Raw genomic sequence first — 21,268 nt, forward strand, 5'->3', positions numbered from 1 at the left:
TTCCTTTAGATTTCTTTCTAGAAGCCATTTAAAGAAGAAATATGTTGCATTAAGTTGGACGGACAAATGGCTGGTTGGTTGTTTGTTTGGTTGGTTGGCTGGTTGGATGAATCAAACAGATGCTTTTTGGTTTAGGAAGTTCTTTAATCTGAGAACAGTTAAAAACTACATTCTGAACTCTGGTTTGTATCCGATTCACTAGAAGCTACAGAACAATACTACAGATATATGTAGCCCTGCCCCTTAGGTACCTCTACCTCCACAGTGGGACATACAGATTTGAGCTACATCACCTCCACTGAGGAACTGTCAGAGGTTAACAACTACAGGCGCTATCTAACGCTGAGAACTTCACAACAGACATCTTGCAGGGTAACCATATGAGGTTCCTCTGATGACTCCTCTGTCCTGAATGTCTATTGATCATTAGGTGGCGTACTGAGCAGTCGATGCCATCGGCCATCTTTTTAGCTTAGGCCTCAGTTGGAGACTCATCGTCATCTCCGTAGACCACGCCCTTCAGGTAGGCCCGTTTAAAGTCTTCAAACACCATGTCGTCAGGTTCACTGCAAAGGTCAGAGAGAAATGTGACGGCCACACAACATGACTAAACATAAAGTTTTATTTGTTTTATCTGATTTTTAAAGTTTGAAGACTGAATTGTCGTGCTCAAGCAGACAATCTTACCTGTCCTTCGCTGCAGGTCAGAAGCAGCAGAAAAAGATCGAAAAGAGGATGTGAATATTCATTCTGAGGTAATCAAATGAAAGAACCCTTTACTTTGAAACAATGAGTCCAGGTTGGCTACACCAGTCTGGTAGGCGTAGCTACATACATCTGAGGGTGGGGCTGTATGGGATACTAAGCATTTCAAGTCTTTACCTGGTTCTGACTTTGGATTCATCAGTTTGAAGGGCACCTCCACAGAAACCTCACTGTGAAACACACAGAGCTGTGAGCCTCCACGTCATAGAAGATACACACAAACTGTGTCGAGGCATGTACGTACCTGGACCCCACCGTCCTGTTGGTGAGCAGCAGGAGACGGAGCAAAGACACAGTCAGTTAACATTCATCTACAACTGCAGATGATTTGCTGCTGAATGTCTCCAAACATATAAGCAAACTCAAAGCAGAGGTTAACTCACCCGGAGGCTATCATCTTCAGTACCACTTTGTAGGAAATCAGCATCCCCTGGACCTCTTTCAGCACCTCCTGCTTCACACTGAGACAGAGAGAAAAACACTCAGAACTCCTCCTTGGTCCTTCAGTACCGCACCGAGCGAACCGTGACACCTACATGCTGGATGAAGCCAGGTTGGTGTCTTCATGTTTCAGTCGTCCATCCAGAGCGATTCCTCTGCGGTCCTTGTTGTACGCCAGCAGAGGGTACAGAGTGTACTCCTTCTTCAGTGTGGTACCAGAGGGAACCGAATCCCTGGGATGTGGATCAGAACCTCATGAACAACACAGCTCCAACAGATAACCGGTAATTCAGAACGTTCACCAGACACCAGGCACACAAACACTCACTCAGGCTCTTCTTTGGCCACAGATTTCACATATTTGTCATTGGAGTAGAGCACCACATTGGTCACCTGCTCAACTGAACACAGTCAAGAAGAAACAATGATGAGAAAGTGATAACTTCATATACAGGTATCCATATATACCTGGTACATGTTCAGGAACAACAGCCGTAGTAACGTTCAGAGACACATCCATGACACAATCGTGTTATAGCAGGTTCCCTTGCTCATAAGTTTCCTCTGAGAATCTAATAAAGTCGTGATCATACAGAGATACTGAGTAGAAACTCATTAGTTCAATCACAGGACAGGTGAGTTCAGATGGGTGGAAATAAGGACAGGTGTGTATAGGTAAGCAAAGTTGTATAAATGTGAAGACAAGTGTGCATAAAGGACAAATAGTTACGTAAAGGTACGGGGCTGGTATGTCAAGGTTAGCCTGTCTGTATAAAAGATAGGGCAGGAATGTAAAGCTGAACACAGGTGTGTAAAGGTGAGGACCGATTGTGTATAGGTAAAGACAAACTGAATAAAGGTGGGAACAAGTGTGTTGGGGTGAGTAAAAGTTTATAAAGGTGGGAACAGGTGTACAATTGGGGAGATACTGTAGGTGTGTGTATTAGTAAGCAAAGTTGCATAAAGTTAAGGGCAGGTGTGTACAGATTAGCCCAGGTTGTGTAAAGCTGAACACAGGTTTGTAAACCTTTGGATGTGGAGGAAGAGAATCTCACCTGACAAACTGATGTCTTTGATGCTCCTGCTAGAGGAGTTGGTGATTTCAACGTTGGCTTTGACTGGCTCACCGTGGTAAAACGTCTGCAGACAAAGAAACAGATAGACAGATTATTGTGTCCATAAACTTTAAAAAGTGAAGGATTTCTTCTGGACACCTCATTAGAAAGATGTCCCACTGGTTTGAAAGCCTCTGGAGAAGACACTGAGTTCAACTTCCTTCCTCACAAAATACAAACAAAAATGGAGTATTATCAGATTTCAGTGGTTGGAAGATTTTGCTTTAGTCTTTGGCTAAAGACCACGAGCCATTTCTCCTGCTAACGCTAGATTAGCTTTTGTTTGTTGTTTGTTTTATTTACCCAGAAGGCCCTGCGCTGTAGTCTACTTCCTTATTTTGGAGCTGGTCTGCTTGGCATTCACATATGCATTCGAACTGCACCAGAGTTCACTTCAACTGAACTCAGACTGAGGTTTGTAGGCGGACCAGTGTTTGCTATTTTGCTCTGAATCAGAGTTAGACTATGTATTCATTCATGGGGTCTTCCATGGCTAGCCCTTCTGTTTTGAATGAACTTTAGCCTAGACCATGGATACTTTGTCTCTCATCGACTGATCCCAGAATTGGGTCGACTGACCTCTTTGGGAAGGCTGAGCTTGATATGTAGAGGTTTTTCGGACATCAAGAACTCGAAGGTCATGTCTGCGAATGGAGCCACTTCAGTGTTCTCTGGACTGAACTGGATCTTTCGGATGGTGAGACGAACTGAGCTCCTGCAGAAAAAGATAAGAACCACATGATGCAACACTAATGGAGTGAATCCAGGTCCGGTAAACACACTCACTGTTTATCGATCTTCTCGTCCTGATTCTCCCCACAGAACGCCTTCACCTCGAACTCCACCGCACATTTCTGCCCAGCACAAACACACAATGGGAGAGGTCAAACATCCGGAGGGACAGAGATAGATGGATGAAGATATGGATGATATCAGGGAGAATCTGTTACCTTTCCCACATCATTCGGACCGGGCTGCAGACTGACGGAACACGGCAGGTTGTCTGGAAACTGAAAAGGTTTTATTGCAGATGACCTCGACTGTCAACAACAATTCAGCCGATTGATGTTTGAAAATGTTTAATGATTTAAATGAGGAGAATCCTAATCTTAGCTCTGGGTCAGATGTGATTCTTGGTCTGACTTAAACTCTTGCTGAGACCTCAGACCAGGATAAGATTTCAGTCCCTGACTGATTGGATCTCTGTCTTTTTCACAGCCTTTATCTTCCCTCAGTCCAAAATGTGACTTTTGTCCTAATTTAGACTTCAATACTTGGTCAAACCCAACTTAGGTCTTACAACAGACACCTGTCCTCTGCCTGCTTCAGAGCAATGCCTGGAGTAAGGCCAAACTTTGGGCTGGAAGACCTCAGGCTCCGTGTAGCGTCTGACTTCAACCCTCACCTCGAAGAAGAAAGGGTAGGCGTTGTCTCCTAGTTTGTGCAGAAGCTTCTGCTGGACTCTGGTGTGGGTCAGCTTCTCTTTGTCCTGCAACTCTGGGTAAACCTGCCGGGTCACCACAAACAGGTCCCTCCTGAAGGCCACGCCCATCACATCCATATCCTGTCGACCGTATCGAAACGTGCAGGAGAGCATCACATAAACTGGCAGAGACAGAAAACAACGAGGCTTAATGGAGACTGAGGTTCCCAGATATGATTTCTGAGAAGTGAGAGGATTAAAGCTCACCTTTCTTTCCTTTCAGCTGTGCTGGGTCAATCACAATCACGCCGTCTGTGAGATGAGAAACAGGAGGAGTCCATTTCACACAATGAAATGGTCCACACTGGGCTTATGCAGAAAAGAGTCAGCACCAACAACAAACAGTCTTGTTGATCCGTTTGGTGTGGTTCTGTTTAGACCCTTTAGGATTTCTGGGCAAAGTGTTTTCAGTAAAGGACCAAATATCCTTTCTCTACAGAGAAGAATATTGGTGAGGTCATATTCTCCATCTCTGGTGATGGAAGTTAATTGATTTTTTCTTGCACAGGAACCTTCAGTCCACAAAAAAAAAAACAACTCCCAACTAATCAGGAACATCTAATGGTCAAGTTGGAACTCACCAACTGGATCCACAGAGTCACAGTGATCCACAAAGTCTCTCTTCGCCATGTAGACGGCCACCTGTCCAAAGAAACAGAGGGACACACATCAAGATGGCTGCTTGTTCAAGAAGACTTTACCTACAAATGGATGAATGGGTTTTCTCAGCAGAACTTACCGACTTGTCTCTGGATACCTTCTTGAAGACAACGTGTTTCGGACTCATCCTGACCAATGGGTCTCAAACTGAAACAGAAATATTCAAACAGCCCTGGTGGAGAATGGCCTGCTAGAGTCTTCAGAGAAACAAATCTGTTGAGAAGCAAGATCCACAGAGACTTTACCGTTTACACAGAATCAGGATCCAAAGATATCCTACTCTACAGGAAACGAGGGTCAAGCATCCCATGAGATCTCTGCATCTACAAAGAGTTTACAATCCACAGAGATCCAGGAATCTGCAGCAGGCGCCAAAGTCCAGTCTTCCAGAGATACTATCCTACAAGCTTTAGATGCATTTCTTCTCCAACACGGCTGAACCAAGTGAACCGTTTGTTACCAGGCCTCTGCAGAACTTAATAAGATGCTGATGAAGGAATTGAGCCATTTGATTGAAGTATGTTAAACCAGGGAAGGAGCTAAAACATGCAGGATACCGAAGCCTGAGGACTTTAGACAGTAATGTCCTAAAGTCTTCAGAGAACCAAGAGCTACAGAGACTTTACAGTCCACACAGAATCAGAATTAAAAGATATTCTACACGCTACTCATAACTAGCAGCCAAATATCCCACAATCTACTGAGATCCCAGAATCCCAGTAAAGGGATCCAAGGATCCATAGCAGGGGTGTCTATGAGAGCTGCTATGCTGTAACTTTTAACCATATCCCTTCTTTAACATGACTGAACTGAACGGTCTGTTACCAGGCGTCTGCAGAACTCAATAACATTTGGTTAAAGTGTGCTGGAGGAGGGATGAATGTAAAAGTTTCAGGGTTGTAGCTTTAGAGGATTGGATTTGGGCAGACAGGATATAGAAATACTGAATAAACCAGCCCCTCAACTCCAACCGGAAAAAGATGGAAACTCTGGAACCTGACAGGAAAATAAAGCTTTTTGTGTCCAGGTCTTATTTTCCTTCTTAGCCAAACCTGATGTTGAGTTTCCATGGAAACTCTTAAAACGGCTGAACCAATGCCTGGGAACAGAAACTCACCTGAAGCAGCAGCAGCCGAGAAGAGGATGAAGAAACCTGAGATGGAGTCGGCTGGAGATGAAGAAGATTGTTTAGCAGCTGATCACATGTATTTATAATCTCCGCACACAGCGTGGTCAGCATGCTGATCATTACTCTGTAATCCTGCAGGCAGATCTGCAGCTCTGTTTACTGCATCCCACGTGCACGCTCACACGTGCACACTGGCTCTGAGGAAACTCCACATGAAAACCACAAACCCGGACCAGTTAAACTGAGCTGTCTTTGGTTTCCACGGCGTCTGGGGAATTTTGTTCTGCTGTAAATGATGAGAGGAACCTCAGAACGAAACCGAACAGATCTCCATCTGCTGAAGTCATTGCAACATTTTTATTATGAAATTGAGGCCCAGAATTTCAGCTTCATAATCGGCTCCATCCCTGTGACTTCCTGCTTTAAAACGAAACGATGCTCTCCAGTTCTCCTCTCTCTGCTATTTTCCTTCTGTTCTATTTTACTATCTGCAGTTATGTTTGCTGGTTTTTCTGAAAGAGTCGCCATTTTGTTTTTGCTTTGCTTTGGCTTGCCTGCTTAAAAAGATTGGAAGAACATATTTTTAGAAATGTTGAATCTCGTCCAGGCATGTAGCCCACCACCATTCTACTAATTTCCATGTTAGAAAACTGGAAAAAAAAGAATAAAAATGTATGAAAGTAAGAATAGAAGCAAATGCAGCTGAGAAAATGGGAAAAGAAAATCTCAGAAAAGATTGAAGGCTGACTTTGCTCTGCCTGTAGCTTATAACAATGCAGGATGAGAAAATGAATTACCTTAAACCCCCAGAAGTCATTGTGACATTCAGGTAAACATTTTTTGCTAAAACTCACCAGGATGCTTTAAACCAGCAAGTCAAGCAGCGACGGTGTAAATGGAAGCAGCTGAAAGTCTCACATTTTTAGCCAGTTTTACTTTTAAAGTAGTTGCTTCAGATTGGATGAGGCCTCCTGCCAGGTGGGGGTAATCTTAATTTTGGCCCCAATATTACACCATACAGCATCACGAACACCATTTCTAAAAGTCGTGCCGTCTGCATCGTTCATTTTTTGTGTTTGGTGAAATAAGGAGTTCCTGAAACTGTCAGGATGACAGAAAGTGATCAGAGGTTCATTCATCAGGATGAAGGTTTGAACTGGAATCAGGAGGGAAAATAATGTGTTTAAAAAGTTGAGATTTTAAGTAATAATGGAAGATTTCTCTGATTTCCAGGAATTATAACCTCAGTAGAGACAAGACTGTAAACCATTAAGATTGCAATAAATGCTTATGGTAAATCTGTTAAATCGGTAATAAATGTAAAAGTTAAATCTGAAATGTTTAATTTGCAATTTCAAAATAAATGTTTTTTTTCTTTCACAAACTTGATGACTAATTTGAAGGTTAGAGATAATTATCTTTATTTGGAGCCTTAGCTTCATGTTTCTGCTTCATTCAACCATTAGTATGAGTCCATGTCGGATCAGAACCAGAACCAGAACCATGAGCTTCCGGTACGATCAGAGCAGGATCATGTTTATAACATGTCGACATACGTGATCAGGACGAGTCTGTGCTGAGCTGATCAGCTGAGACAGAGTCAGCAGTCTGAGTGCTGACAGCAGCTAAACTCAGACACACACACACACACACACACACACACACACACACACACACACCCACACACACACCTTCAGCTCTTATCTGGACTGAACCAAAGCAGAACCATTCGCCTCTCTAGAACCGGGCTTCAGGACATTATGTGAAAGATGCTACAGATCTACAGAGCTAGATGTGGCCAAAATGGCATCATGATGCATTCAAGGACAACCTGTAAACTCTATAATCAATGTTGAAATAATGTGGCAATATGATGGAAGACGGTCATGATTCATTTTCATGATTACATCTGAGAAATGATTGGCACCCTGCTCCAACTCCACCATCGTCCATACTTTATATTTCAAATGGATATTTTATAAAACTATATTAATGAAACCAATGCGACTTTTTAAGCACAAAAATATAATTAAGTATCTCAGGTCAAGCGGAGTCTCCCTCAAAGAATAGATTTTATCTCAATGGACGTCCTGGTAAAATGAAGTTATGATAAAATAAGCAGTTTGCTAGTTTAGTGAAGCTCTATCAGCATCGCAGCGAGTCCAAGCATAGATCCTAACAACAGGAAGGCTGATTAAAGTTCTGGAACAGCCGGGTCGGACACCAGAACCAGGCTGGACAGAACATCTGGTCACCAGGAGCAGCTGGTGGACGACAGCAGTCAGACATGTGGAGAACGTCAGAGATCACAGGAATAGTTTAGGAGTGAACCCTCTTTCTGCAGACAACAGCTTTGTTTCTGAGTGGCACTGTGATGTGAACGATTCATCGTGACCTCAAGAAATTTAACCTTTTTAAAAACTCACCGCAGTTTAAATGCAGTTTTAGATTAACTTCGATTCTATTGGACTCATTTTGCTCTGAAAGCTTCAGCAAACGGTTGGTTTATTCACAGCAACATGACAATGAAGACTCAGATTTCTCACTATAAAGGATCAAACTGAATCCACTACAGAGATTCAGATGTTAGAGTCGTGTTCATGTTCTGACCCGACTGCGGTTCTGCAGTTTGAACTTACAGACAGTCAGGCGGCTCCTTATGCCACCGACCTCAGAAATGTTCAGTGGAAAGTTTAGAGTTGTTTGTAATCATAATTTAAAACAAAAATAGTGATGAGAAAATGTGTTATTCATTTAGCTGTTGAATAATTCTGCACATATATTTTATTAATAAAGCCAAAACTACACTTCTGCTGTCTGAAACATTGATGAGAACCGAGGAGAGCAGGAATCTCCTCCATCTCAGCTTCCATTTATCTTCATTTTTCACAAAAACTCCAACGTGTTGAAAATAACTGAAACCATACAGAAGCTTCATGACTTTTCAACCAACCAATCAGAAGCCCACCCAGTATGGCGGCCATGCAGTGAGGCTCCCAGACCCGGCGCCGGGTTCCTGGACCGTCAACCCGACCTGTCGGGATCCAGCAGAAGACCTGAGGATTGGTCTACTGTGTGAGAATCAGAACAACTTGAGCAGTGAGCGCCAGAGCCTGAAAACATTAAGGTTTGTGTCTGCAGAGCAGTGAGCTGGAAACATCGTTTATTTTTCCCAGTGGTCAGTGAACGCAGCGTGAGCGGCTCGTTTTCAGGCGGTTCGGGTTTAATGTCTCCCAGCCAACTGAAAACATGAACAGAAACAAGCGGAAAAACTACAGACCGATTAGTGTTTATGGATCTGAAAACTGATCAGGCCGTTTCCATGGTAACATGTCAGCGGCTGCTTCTGAAGGAACCGGCAGCTTTCCCCAGTATCGCTCCGGGAACGCTCAGAGGCACTTCTGCAGCGGTGTGTGTGTGTGTATCAAACAGACCAACATTCACTCTCAGAGTCTTTAATCTTCATCTGTTTAGTGCGAAGAACTTCCTGTTTCAAACCAACCCGTCTCCTCCTCTTCCTCAGCCTTCATCAGCTGTCCATTCAACCGTCAACCAGCAGGTGGCGCTGAGAGCCAGCTCTTCTTCTTCTTCTGTCACAGTTAAAATGACTGAGCATTAAAAGCTCCTCAGCAGCTTCATCAGGAGTCCAGCAGCGCCCGGCCGTGTTGGCTCCGCCCCCTTCCTGGGCTCCGGCCAATCACATGTCAGACCACAGGATGGCTCTGCTGCCCTTCTCCACGCTGGCGACGTACGTTCCCGACGGCGACCAGGACACAGAGTTGATGGCCGAGCTGCGGGGCGATGACATCATCACCGTGAACAACAGGTGGTCTGATCCAGCAGAACCGGGTCCGGTCCAGTTCTTACCTGTGGTTTCGGTCCAGAGTCCGGTCCAGTTTCCCCGTCAGGACGTTCCAGACGTAGAGAGCGCCATCTGCTGACCCGCCGGCCACGTAGCTGCCGTCAGGACTGACCAGAGAGAACCGGACAGGTTAACAGCGGTTCTGTTCGTTTATAAGAATCGTTCTGACGTTCAGCTCACCTGAAGGTGACTCTGGTCCAGTCAGCTCCACATTTGAACCCCTGAGCACTGAACACACACACACAGAGTCCACAGCATGATGATGACTATGACAACAGCTGTGATGAAGAGCAACTAAACTCCAAATCAAAAGTCTAAACTGGTCATTAACGGCGCCATCTTTAAGTTTCTGACGTTTTCGCTCACGTTTGTTTGATTCTGTAATATTTGGCCCAAACCAGCGTGAGGAGCTGAAGTTTCCCATTGAATTCAAAGCTACAGATGAAAACATCCCCGGATCTTTGTTGGTTTCTCACCTGAAGGTCTGCCGGATGGCGTTGCTGCGCAGGTCGATGATCTTCAGCACGTCGTCTCTGGAGCAGGTCAGCAGCTCGCTGCGGTCGTGGTTCAGGTCCAGAGACGTCACCCGGCCCAGCAGCTCCATCTCCCGCACGATGCTCTCCGCCCTGACGGCGCGGCGTGAGTCAGAGCACAGGTCACAGGGTCAGGCTGGTTCAGCCAATCAGAAGCCCAGCAGCTCATCACATGATCACCTCTGATCAGAACCCACCTGATGTCCCAGAACCGGACCTTCTTATCGAAGTGTCCGCTCATGACGCACTGCTCCGTGCAAACGATGTCGTTACAGCTGGAGCCGGCGAAAACCGTCTTCATACCTGACAGGTGAGAACAGGAGGGGACAGGTGAGGGGACAGGTGGAGACAGGTGAGGGGACAGGTGGGCGGACAGGTGTGACCAATGACGTACAGACTTTGCTGCGCAGGTCCCACAGTTTGAGCGTTCGGTCGTAGCTCCCAGACACGATGCGGGCGTTGTCCAACAGGAATCGAGCAGACAGAACCTTCCCGCTGTGACCCGTCAAGGTGTGCTGGAGGACAGGTAGAGGTCAGAGAGGTGAGGACAGCTTAACACACACACCTGCTGCACACTGACTCCTCCCTCTGTTGAGTGGACCTCGTTAGCGATGATGATTTAGACCAATCAGGACTCACCCTCAGTCTGTAGTCGTCCATAGTCCAGATTCGACTGGCAAAGTCGTTGGACGCAGCGAGCAGGTAGGAACCCTGATAAAAACAAAGAAAACAGGTAAGCAAGAGCAGGAAACCAAGGTAACCATGGCGACAGGGACCAGCAAAAACAGACTTACAGAGCTGTCGAACTCGATGCTGGTGATTCCTGCGTTGCTGCCGGTCAGAGCTCCTTTAGCCTCACAGCGACCTGAACACACACAGTAACGCTGCGCTGTGATTGGTCGACAGTAAAACAGGTTCTGGTTGGTTGACTGTCAGTCAACGTATAACCCAGACTTTGCTCATTTGATGAGCATGTATTGGGGATGTCTCTGCTTGGACCGTGAACATTACTGTAGCCGCAATGTGAAGCTCCTGATTCGCTGCGCCAGCATTAGCAGAGCTGATGAATGAGAGCGACGGCGCCACCAACGGTTGTGGAGGATTGTTGCGGCTAAAAAACCTGTACTGGTCCAAATCCTCTGGGGAAAACATTTGTTTTTCTCACAAATGTTTTTCTAATGCACTAATAGCAGAGCTAATTCTTCAATTAGCACTTTAGCTAACTTTAGAAAATGTTTAAACTCTATAGCGCTAATTTACCTGGTTGCTTTGTAAACTTGTTGGTTTAGCGGATTAGCATTATTAGCTTATGCTAAATTTCATATTGGTTTAACGTTAACTCCCAATAAATCCCATGTTGGTTTAGTGTTTTAGCATTAGCAGAGCTGATGTTTAGTTAGTTATTTAGGGTTAGAGCAGGAGACGGTTTAGCCACCTCTGGTTTTTGTGTTTGACAGAAAGAAATGTCCCATTTTTTCTCACCAAGTTCTAGACATGTAAACGAAAGACACCATCTACAGTCTCCGTCAGCTGCCTGATTACTCTTTAGTAAAGTAATCTGATTACAGTGGCAATGAAGGTCTCAGCTTGAAAACTTGAGATCAGCTCCCTCTTCCTCCTCTTCCTCCTGATGCTCCTTCCTGATTGGTCATGTTGGATCAACATCACAAAGAGGCTGCAGGTTCTCAGCTCAGCCTCTCAGTGATGTCACATCCTGTGTGTCAGCAGCTGCTGGGCCCATGGCTGCATGACTGGAGCATGATGGGAGCAGAGAGCGAGCTGCTGGGAGCCGGAGGCAGCAGAGGATTGTGGGAATCAGACCTTTTACAGCTCATCACTGACCTTCAGCTGGTGGGCGGGGCTTAACGTTGAGGAGTTACTGTGTGAAGCTCACCTGAGACCACCTCCCACAGCTTCACCCTGCGGTCCATCCCACCGGTTGCTAGGAGACGGGAGCCGGGGCTGAACCGGACGGTGTTCACCTCTCCGTCATGAGCTTCCTGTGGAGCAGAAACAGTTTTTCCTGTTTGTAGAAAAAAAACAACCCACAAAACTTCAAAAACTAGAAAACTGCTTCAGAAGAAGAATTTCCCATTTATTCTCCACCAAAAAACGGCCCTGAAGAGCCGCCATCAACCATCCCCACGGTGAAAATGGGACGTTTTGACTCAACAGAATTATTACTCAACATATCAGTGATGTTACTCTGACTGGTCAGGATGTTAATTCAAGATATCTAAAATAGAGAAGCTATCTCTAATTCTTTAAGAGACATCGTAAAACAAACGTACACTAGTCATTATTTACTTTCATCTAACTGTAATGTAATTTCACTAGCTGTATCTTATACCTCCATTTAAAAATAGACATACTGAATTGGAATTATGACGACTCAAAACAAAACGTGAGATTCTCAAATTTACTTTATGACTAGTGATAATTTAACAGTTGATATAAATATTCCAGATAGTCAGTAATTTATTGTAAATATCTTGAACTAAAGCTTCGGTAAATCTGAGGCCAGGATGTAATTAGATATCTTAGCCAACTGAAAAGTGTCCAGTCGTTAACTAATTAAAAATATCTGAATGTAAGTGTGGTGAAGACGATTTTATGTAAAAACAGCTTGCCATAGAGGACAGGCCAGCACACACAGCCTTGCGGTGCACCAGTAGGGACAGTTGGACTGTTGATGAGGACTTGATGTTTTTTTATGTTTGGTTTTTGTTGCCTCAGTGACCGTCAGGTTGATCAGAACCAGAACTTCCAGTGAGGAAGTCCGGCCGTCTAATTGGTTCCTGACGGCGCCGGAGGAAACTCACAAAGACGTGCAGTGCCGTGGTCGGCACCCGGACCTCCGCACAGCCTCCCGACGGCGTCTCGCTGGTTTCTGGAGACGTGCCGAAGGAGTTTGCCGACCGACGCCTGCTGAGGAGGAGAAGCGCAGCGTCATCAACTGAGCATGCTCAGACGAGCTGGAGCTACGCTGACCGGTACCTACCCAAAGATGTTGGAGATGGAGTCCAGGAGCCCGCCCTGAGGCTGCTGGGACGTTTTCTTGCTGCACAAACAGAACCAGAACCGTCAACCAGGAGCCGCCATGTTTGTTTACCCATCAGGTTTACGATTCGCCACCAGGGGCGCCGACTCATGTTTCCGCTGGTGGATGCTCACTAGCTAGTCAACCAAAAGCGCTAATGTTCAGACGATCACTTCATAATAATAATAATAACCATAATAAATCTGAAATCATGAAACGGACTGAATGTTCGATTCATGTAGGAAATGTCTGCGTGATTTTTGGTGTTGATGTTCCTGAATGTAAACTCTGCTTTGTCGAAGCTGGTTGCCACGGCAACGAGTCTGCGTGTGGAGCGTAACAAAAACAACAAATTTTAGTGGTTTTGATTTGTTCTTCATCTGTTTATTTATTTTCTCTTTGCTGTGGCGCACTGCAGCCGCCGACATTTCCAAAAGTTCAATTTAAAAATAAAACCTGGACCAATTTTCTTATTTGTTCGTAGATCATCGCAATGTTCATAATATTTCATCAAGTATTTAATAAACGTCTTCTACAGTTTACAATAATTAATTTGTCCAGTATAAAAAAACAACAACATTTGGTTAGATATCTTTTGATAGAACTGACCAAACTTTATAGATTTATATCTAGGATTAAGACATATTTACATATCAAAACATGAGCAGTTTTTTTAACATTAATTTAATCCACATTTTACAGAAATCAGACAAGAAATAATGGCGCTATGAACATTTTTGTAGCAGATTCCTGCTGATCATTACAGTCTGGTTTAGTGGATACGACTCGATGCACAGTAAAGGCGCCTGCAGTGGCTAGCTACAGCGGCTAACAGGTGCTAACAGGTGGCCCTCTGCGGTAATGTTTGTGAAGCGTCGTGGCACACATGGTTGCTGGAGAATCCTTGGATCTCACCTCAGCGTCCTGCCGATTGGTCGGTTTGGTGATGTTTCTCCAGCTCCCTTCCCTCCGTCCTCAGCCAGCACCTCGATGTCGTCGTCCCTGCGGAGGAAACAGACCCGGGTTCATCACCAGAACCTTACCTGGACCGGATCTACTCAGACAGGAAGTGGAGGTCACTGACTGTTCGATGGGCAGCGGCTCCTTGGCAGCGTCCGCCAGGTCCTTCTGCAGTTTGGCCTGTCTGCGCCTGGAACACAAACAGCCGCCGTCACATCAGCGCTCAGAGGCCCCGCCCCTCCGCCCGCTGACGCCCCGCCCACCTGGTGTCCTTCTCGTTCTCGGCGTTGAGCCGGTTGGCCTCCAGAGCCTTCTCGGCCATCCAGCGGGACACCAGCTCCTGGTTGTCCTCAGACGTCTTCCTCAGCTTCTCCTCCAGGGCAGAGAAGGTGATCTGCAGCGCGTCGTACTCGTCCTTCAGCGTCTGATTGGCCATTTCCAGCTCCTGCACAGAAACAGGAAGTTACCATGGTCACATGGTCGGGTGGTGAAGTCATAACGCCGTTGGTCTCAGTGAAGAAGGTCTCAGCTTGAAAACTTGAGATCAGCTCCCTCTTCCTCCTCTTCCTCCTGATGCTCCTTCCTGATTGGTCATGTTGGATCAACATCACAAAGAGGCTGCAGGTTCTCAGCTCAGCCTCTCAGTGATGTCACATCCTGTGTGTCAGCAGCTGCTGGGCCCATGGCTGCATGACTGGAGCATGATGGGAGCAGAGAGCGAGCTGCTGGGAGCCGGAGGCAGCAGAGGATTGTGGGAATCAGACCTTTTACAGCTCATCACTGACCTTCAGCTGGTGGGCGGGGCTTATTTTGAAATTTGGGCTTTTACTTTGTAACCACTTCCTTCACATAATCGCAGCTTCTGGAGATGAAACTTCTCATCTGTACCCACACGAGGAAGATACAAACCAATGCCACTTAAGGTGTTGTTTTTACAACTTGGAGCAGCTGATTAGCATCCCGGAAGCACAAATAATATCTGACCTTTGACCCCAAATCCCAGAGGAGTTGAAAAGGAGGCTTCATGGATGAAGAGCAGAGAGAGGAGGAGGTTTCCGCTGCCAGCAGGAGCTAACGACAGGGCCAGCCCAAGGCATAAGCAAACTAAGCAGCCGCTTAGGGCCCCAACTCCACTCAGTGGAGCTGATTTTGTTTTTAATAATAATTTCTGTCATTATAATATCAAAAACACATTATTTCACTATGAAATTATTTGTTTTTACAATAATATATATTTGATAATGCATGTAGAAATTATTATTTTATGGACAAAAAGAAAAAAAAAAATGTAATTGCTCTTGGGGGCCCCTGGTGGCCACGGTAGGTACCGCACGCTTCATGTGCGTAACGAGCTGCTGTGCAGAGAATCCAAACGTCTAAAGAAGTTAAGTTAGCAAAACTACGTCTCAAAACGGACTTATCCTTCAGGGAGGGAGGGAAAAAAGAGGAAGAACAGAAAAAAAGCCAACATAAAGGTTTGTTTTAATGAACTTTGGTAATGTAATGTAATGTAAAAGATTTGTAAAGCTGCTAGTAGAATATTTGCTTGATAGCGACCTGGACCGGTCCAGTTCAACAGCCAAACATTTATGCTGCGTGTTTGTGTGAAACTGAGTTTAAACTTTAAATGAGTTGATTCTCATGGTGACTCTGGATATTTCTGAGGTATTTTTGGCTTCAAACTGTGTTTGATAATAATAATTAAAACTTCTCAATGTTCGACATCGTCTATTAAAATGTTTTTACGTCAGGCTACATGATGAGCTGCTCTAGGCTGTAGTTGGGATTTGTTGTTTGCTGCTGAGCAAAATCATTTAGTGGCTAAAAACATTATTTTTACATCAACTAATAAGTTATGTGAAACTTCTGTTAAAATCATTTGCAGGCTCAGAATCAGTCCGGTACCGGTACCGGTCCACATTCTCAGGGCAGAAAGACTCACCTGGTATAAATTACATTTTTAGCTATATAAGAAAGTCGCTGAGTTGGTAACAGTGGGGTGAATATTGGGCTGTAATCAGCCTCTAGTTGTTAGCAGAACTACAGGGCCCCAAAACCACATTTCGCTTAGGGGCCCTGGGAGGCTTGGACCGGCCCTGGCTAACGCCAATAGCAGGAGCCAACGAAATCAAAACTAAGTGAAGGAATGTTTATGAATGTTTAAAGTGACAATGAAGCACCTTTAAGTCTTTGTGAGTCACCATCCTAATAAATTGTTTTGATCCAGAGGCTTACAGTAAGCAGCTTCAGCTAGAGCTACGCTCTCCTTTCAGGTTAGCATTTCCAGCAGCAGCATCACTAACACCAGGTTTTTCCTCTTCCTCCATTTGGCCTCATTTTTATTTCACATTTAAAAGCTGACCGTTACTCATTGATCAAAATTACTGTTTGGGCTAAACAGAGCTAGCACTGTAGCACCTAGCATACATCATCTACCCAGGATGCATTGCAGAGTGGATAGATAAATTTGATCTAAAACCTGAACAGCCTACAGTATTTTTACATCTGAAATAAATATTTATTAAATTAAATTTATTACTACAGGTAATTGTGGATCCTTTTAAAGGGGAGGGGCAAAAGAGATGGATTAGCAGCGCTAGCTAACATCATCCAGGAAGTGTTGATGTGGAATATCATCACTGCTGATTTGTTGCAAAACTGACTGCTACTGGAGATTCTTTATCAACAGATTAATTATCTTGATGGAGTCGTACCTGCAGGTTGCTCCTCAGATCCCGACAGTCTCCCTCCAGGCTGGCGATCTGCTGCTGGTATTCCAACATCCTGGAAGGGGAGAACCAATCAGCTGCTGCAGGTGATCAGACTCATCAGGTGTGTGTGTTTGTGTGTGTGAGAGACGCACCTGGCCTCGTTGCTCTGGATCTCTCGATCCTTCTGCTGGATTTGGTTGTTGAGTTCGATCACAGTCTGAGCCAGCTGCAGGAGACAGGAAGGTTACCGACTCCGCCCACTTTCAGAAGCACTTCCTGTTTTAAACACCCGACCCGCGAGCCTCCAGCTACAGGTGTGTCCTGAAGGGACAGACTGGTTCCGCCCAGCAGGGCCTCTGCTACAGGCGCAGCAGAAAGGAGAACAGATGTGTGAGGGAACGCGAGAACCTGAACTGGTTTCCAGTGACGGCTTCACAGGAAGTAAACTGGAGCAGAGAGCCGCAGCGCCTGCAGCAGCCTGAGGGGAGCGCTGTCTCCAACAGAGACCCTGATGGACCAGAAACACCTGCAGAGGAGCAGGAACGCCCCACGCTCCTGAATGCCACGCGGACGCTCGGGGGAGGACAGGCGACATCACTTCCTGTGACTCACCTCGCCTCGTTTCTTGTGCAGCTCGGTCAGCTCCTCCTGGTGGCGAATTCTCATCTGGGACATTTCCTGGTGCAGGGAGTCGCTGCGGGATGAGTCAAGAGAGCTGGACAGGGACGGGGGACAGACAGAGGAAACAAGGGAACAGAGGATGAGGACAAACAAGAAATGATGGCGACAAAAGAAAAACAGGAAACAGAAACAACATTAAGAGGACTGGAGACTCAGCTCCAGGGTGTCTTACCTGGCCTCATGTCCTCTCTGGACGTCATACTTCTCTGTCTGGTATCTCTCAGTGAGGACGGCCTGCAGGTCAGACTTCTCCAAGAGACGATTGTCTGAAAGACAAACAGCTTTAACCCCTCACTCAGTCCTCAGAGTGGGACACAGTGTGTCCTCGGAGCATCCTAACTCACACTGCTGGACGATCTCCTCGAAGGTGTGTCTCTGAACTCTGTCCCTGAGCTTCAGCTGGTCTGAGATGTGTCTCTTCCAGTCGGCCCGCCGCTCCGCCATCACCACCTGGAAGAGCGGCAGCAGTCAGCGGGACACAGAGACACACCGGGACAGACAGAAGGACGAGCAGCATCTCAGACGGCTCTGTTTTAATCAGAACCAGAACCGGTTCTGATCCATTTAAACCTGCAGTAGAAACCAGTTTCTCTCCTGAGGACAGAGTGAGCCCTCTGTCCACACATCCACCTCTCTGCTCATGAATCAGCTGTTTCATCCCTGATGCAATCAGGTTACCATGACTACATAATCAGATAGGTTAATTATCCTGAACTGGACCAGGATTTAACTAGATAACCGCGGTCCGGATGACAAACCTGCTCCAGAGCTGATTATTGATCAGATAAGATAAGATAAATCTTTATTGTCATTGTCACAAGGACAACGAAATTCAAAGGCTGCCATCAGTCGGTGCACATGCCCAAAAACAAAAAATAACTGTCTCACAATTCACACACAAAGTAAGAATCAATAAACAACTGGCAAAAAAAAATAAAATAAACAAAAAAACCTAAAAACCAATAAATAAGAACAGCCACATTCTCACATACATCATTCATGATGATTAATGGTTGTTTTTGATTGCATTTAGTTTTGTTATTGCTATCGGGTAGAAACTGTCTCTGAGACGGTTGGTTCTGGTTCTGGTTGCTCTGTATCTTCTGCCTGAAGGCAGCAGTGTGAACAGAGAAGGTCCGGGGTGAGAAGTGTCCTTTGTGATGTGTTGTGCTTTTCTTAGACAGCGGTCGCTGTGCAGGTCCTCCAGTGAGGGGAGAGGGCAGCCTCAGTTATCCAAACACAAATTGATTCCGTTTAGATCAACGTTCCTGAGTGAAAACTACGGAGGCCGAGAGGTTCTGTTCTCATTAAAAGAGTCACACAAACATGTTTACAAGGGAAGGAACACGTGTTAATCAGGTGGAGCTCAACTGACCAGCGGAAACCAAAACAGAACCGGAACCAGTAGCAGGTTACCTGTAATCAGCGTCTAACGCGCTGGTGGTAGTCAGGTGGGCCGAACCGGTTTGTTCCGGTCAGATAGAAACAACAGGAGCTCGGTTCGGACCTGATTTCCGATAGAGTCCCAGTTAAATCAAAGTCAATTCTGGGTGAATCACAGTGACTCAACACGTTAGCATCTTGCTAGCTACTGAGCTCCGCGCGCTCCGAAGGGAACAACTGTGACACTCACGGCGTGCACGCGCGTCCTGGCGCGAGGCGGTGGTCCCTGTGATCTCCCCGGTCACGTCACTGCGGTCCGATCACGGTACTAGTCGTTTAACGTTTATTTCCCGAACCAAAACCAAAACCAACAGCTGCCGCTGCTGCGCCATTTTGGCTCCGATCGAGACTTCCGGGAGAGGCGCGGCGTGATGACGTCAGAGAGCGTGAAGCAGACCGAGTTCCTCTTCCCGAATTTTTGCAATCCAAATCCTTAAATAGGCATTTTTAGGCTTTAAAATTTCTTGATATCTAAAACGTCATAGCGTATCCGCGTGACTTCTCCTATTAGGTTTTATTTTAGACAAATTACATTTATGGATATAATATTTGCCAAATAGAATAAAGTTTTTGAAAAAATTTTAAATTGTAAAATATATATAGTGCAACTTAATTTTAATGCCACAATACAGTTAAAGTGTTGGATTTTAGTCCAGAAATGTTTAGCACAAATACATTCATAGAAAAGATGTGAAAATGTTTTGAATACATTTGTTTTTCAAATGAAGGATTTATTCGCATAAACAAAGCAAGCGTGATAAAGCCTGTCTGTGAAAATTAAAGAACTGAAAAGAAACTTTGTTGACATCAAAATTACATAAAAGAATACATTACATTTCTCCAACTTCTTTAGCAATAGGGTTTTGGTATCCATAATCTATGTTTGTCTCTGATTAAATATTTGATCCAGTGCGGGTTGAATATTGCGCTGTTTTAGACGTATTGAAAACATATTTAAACCCCCTTGATTATAAGAATTTAGAATAGATTTGTTCAGTTTTATTTAGTTTCTGCACGACCAGTCAGAGTGACTGCAAAGCCAGAGGTCCTTTCTACCTCAAGTCATCCTCTTTACTCCCATCTGGTGGCAACTTTAGGGTACTACAGTACAAAAAGAGTAAAACTGGAGCCCACAGTCGGTCCTGGAGGCCCGGCATCCTGCACGTTTTAGTTCTCTCCCTGGTGGTACCAACAACCTATTCAGCATGTCAATGTTCTGCTTAGGCCTTCTAACGAGCCATCATTTGATCCAGGTGCGTTAAACCAGGGAGAGAACTAAAATATGCAGGATGCCGGGCCTCCAGGACCCACTTTATTATATTCCTTTATTTAACCAGGTAAACCCCGTTGAGATATAGATCTCATTTTCAAGAGGGACCTGGGCAAAAAATTTGCACTACATAGCAACCTGGTTACAAAATAAAAACAAAACTGTGCCCAGGACCCCTGGGTAAAACAAAAAGATAGAAATCATAATTTGTCCAAATTATCAGTCTTATCAATTATTTGATAAAAAAAAAAAAAACTCGCACAAGTCTACATCAGTATGATCGGTTTGTACTAAAGTCGTTGGTTCTTTGTGTATTTTTGTTCTCTATCTGCAAAACAATTGCACTGTAGTGATATAAAAGGTCTGGATTTAGACTTGATTTTTCTTTTCATCCAGTAGGGAAAGAAATACTGTAAGTTTATTTCCCTGTGTAGCAATCACAGTCTTGTTGACAATATCTGAAGAGCAGAGAGTATGCAAACTTCAATGGTCCTAAAATAAGACCATTGAAGTTTGGTGTTCCATAGGCATAGAACACCAAACTGGACTCACAAGAATGGGATCAGTAAGTTTTTGTAGATAAGATTAATCTGTCAGATAAATATGCAGACAAACAGAGGAAAAACCTGTTGTACCAACTCCTCAACCTACGTAGCAGGGTTGGCTGGTCAACAGTGAGATAATACAGAACACAAACCTCCATGAAAACAGTTGAGCCTTTAAGAGAAGCTGTTTCAGTTGAATGAGATTAACAAAGCCGTGACTGAAACAGGTCCAGAATAGATCAAGAGCAGCAGCCAACTGCTTGACCATGACCTCCTTTAAAGTCAATGTTACCTGTGTTAATCATCTTCCTAACTCCTGTAATTCACCCTAACACACCATTATTGTTTTTCTGAACCAAACAGTGACGAGTTGTGACCCAATCTTTACTTATTGCTTACAGCTGACTCCAGGCTTTCAGGTAGTTTCCCAGCTGTTCCCAGAACTAGACTCAGATTCTGTGTTCTTATCTTTAAGCCACTTTAATCATCATGAGTCCTGTGACATTTTGCCAGAAAGTCCATAGATCAGAGGTCTCAAACTCCAGTCCTCAAGGGCCGCTGTCCAGCAGTTTTTAGATGTGCCACAGGTACAAAATGCTGGAATGAAACGGCTTCATTACCTCCTCCTTG

At 44.9% G+C, this 21,268-nt stretch overlaps 2 protein-coding genes, 1 long non-coding RNA gene and 2 other non-coding genes across 8 annotated transcripts; 1 reads left to right on the plus strand and 4 right to left on the minus strand.

The window, feature by feature from the left end:
- Nucleotides 1–123: 123 nt before the first annotated feature.
- Nucleotides 124–5,737, minus strand: LOC114161737 (S-arrestin-like). Its single transcript, XM_028045288.1, has 16 exons — nt 5,582–5,737; nt 4,544–4,677; nt 4,386–4,446; nt 4,012–4,056; nt 3,727–3,926; nt 3,272–3,331; nt 3,108–3,175; nt 2,901–3,036; nt 2,262–2,346; nt 1,535–1,607; nt 1,302–1,439; nt 1,149–1,226; nt 1,010–1,024; nt 883–935; nt 688–697; nt 124–566 (listed from the first exon to the last, which is right to left on the minus strand). The coding sequence occupies exons 2-16, from the start codon at nt 4,589–4,591 to the stop codon at nt 473–475; spliced, it is 1,164 nt and encodes a 387-aa protein (XP_027901089.1). The 5' UTR covers nt 4,592–4,677; nt 5,582–5,737; the 3' UTR covers nt 124–472.
- Nucleotides 5,738–8,359: 2,622 nt separating this feature from the next.
- atg16l1 (ATG16 autophagy related 16-like 1 (S. cerevisiae)) lies at nt 8,360–19,201 on the minus strand. 4 transcript variants are annotated; one of them, XM_028045265.1, is made up of 20 exons: nt 19,014–19,201; nt 17,725–17,830; nt 17,553–17,646; nt 17,312–17,414; nt 16,852–16,925; nt 16,703–16,772; nt 14,252–14,433; nt 14,113–14,178; nt 13,944–14,030; nt 12,990–13,046; nt 12,811–12,913; nt 11,883–11,988; nt 10,783–10,853; nt 10,628–10,699; nt 10,383–10,503; nt 10,186–10,291; nt 9,932–10,081; nt 9,636–9,683; nt 9,461–9,562; nt 8,360–9,384 (listed from the first exon to the last, which is right to left on the minus strand). In XM_028045265.1, the coding sequence occupies exons 2-20, from the start codon at nt 17,822–17,824 to the stop codon at nt 9,291–9,293; spliced, it is 1,806 nt and encodes a 601-aa protein (XP_027901066.1). In that variant the 5' UTR covers nt 17,825–17,830; nt 19,014–19,201; the 3' UTR covers nt 8,360–9,290. The 4 variants fall into 4 exon arrangements, with proteins under 4 accessions (XP_027901066.1, XP_027901064.1, XP_027901063.1 ...); XM_028045263.1 differs by having other exon boundaries at nt 12,811–12,916; XM_028045262.1 differs by having other exon boundaries at nt 12,990–13,049; nt 19,014–19,200.
- LOC114161803 (uncharacterized) lies at nt 11,509–14,955 on the plus strand. The gene is made up of 2 exons (XR_003599078.1): nt 11,509–11,567; nt 14,511–14,955. It is a non-coding gene; the product is annotated as an uncharacterized LOC114161803 (long non-coding RNA).
- On the minus strand, nt 11,567–11,831 carry LOC114133716 (small Cajal body-specific RNA 6). The gene has a single exon (XR_003593253.1).
- LOC114133717 (small Cajal body-specific RNA 6) lies at nt 14,510–14,774 on the minus strand. The gene has a single exon (XR_003593254.1).
- Nucleotides 19,202–21,268: the final 2,067 nt, after the last annotated feature.

Source organism: Xiphophorus couchianus, chromosome 18 (assembly GCF_001444195.1).
Source record: "Xiphophorus couchianus chromosome 18, X_couchianus-1.0, whole genome shotgun sequence".
Taxonomy (NCBI): Eukaryota; Metazoa; Chordata; class Actinopteri; order Cyprinodontiformes; family Poeciliidae; genus Xiphophorus; species Xiphophorus couchianus.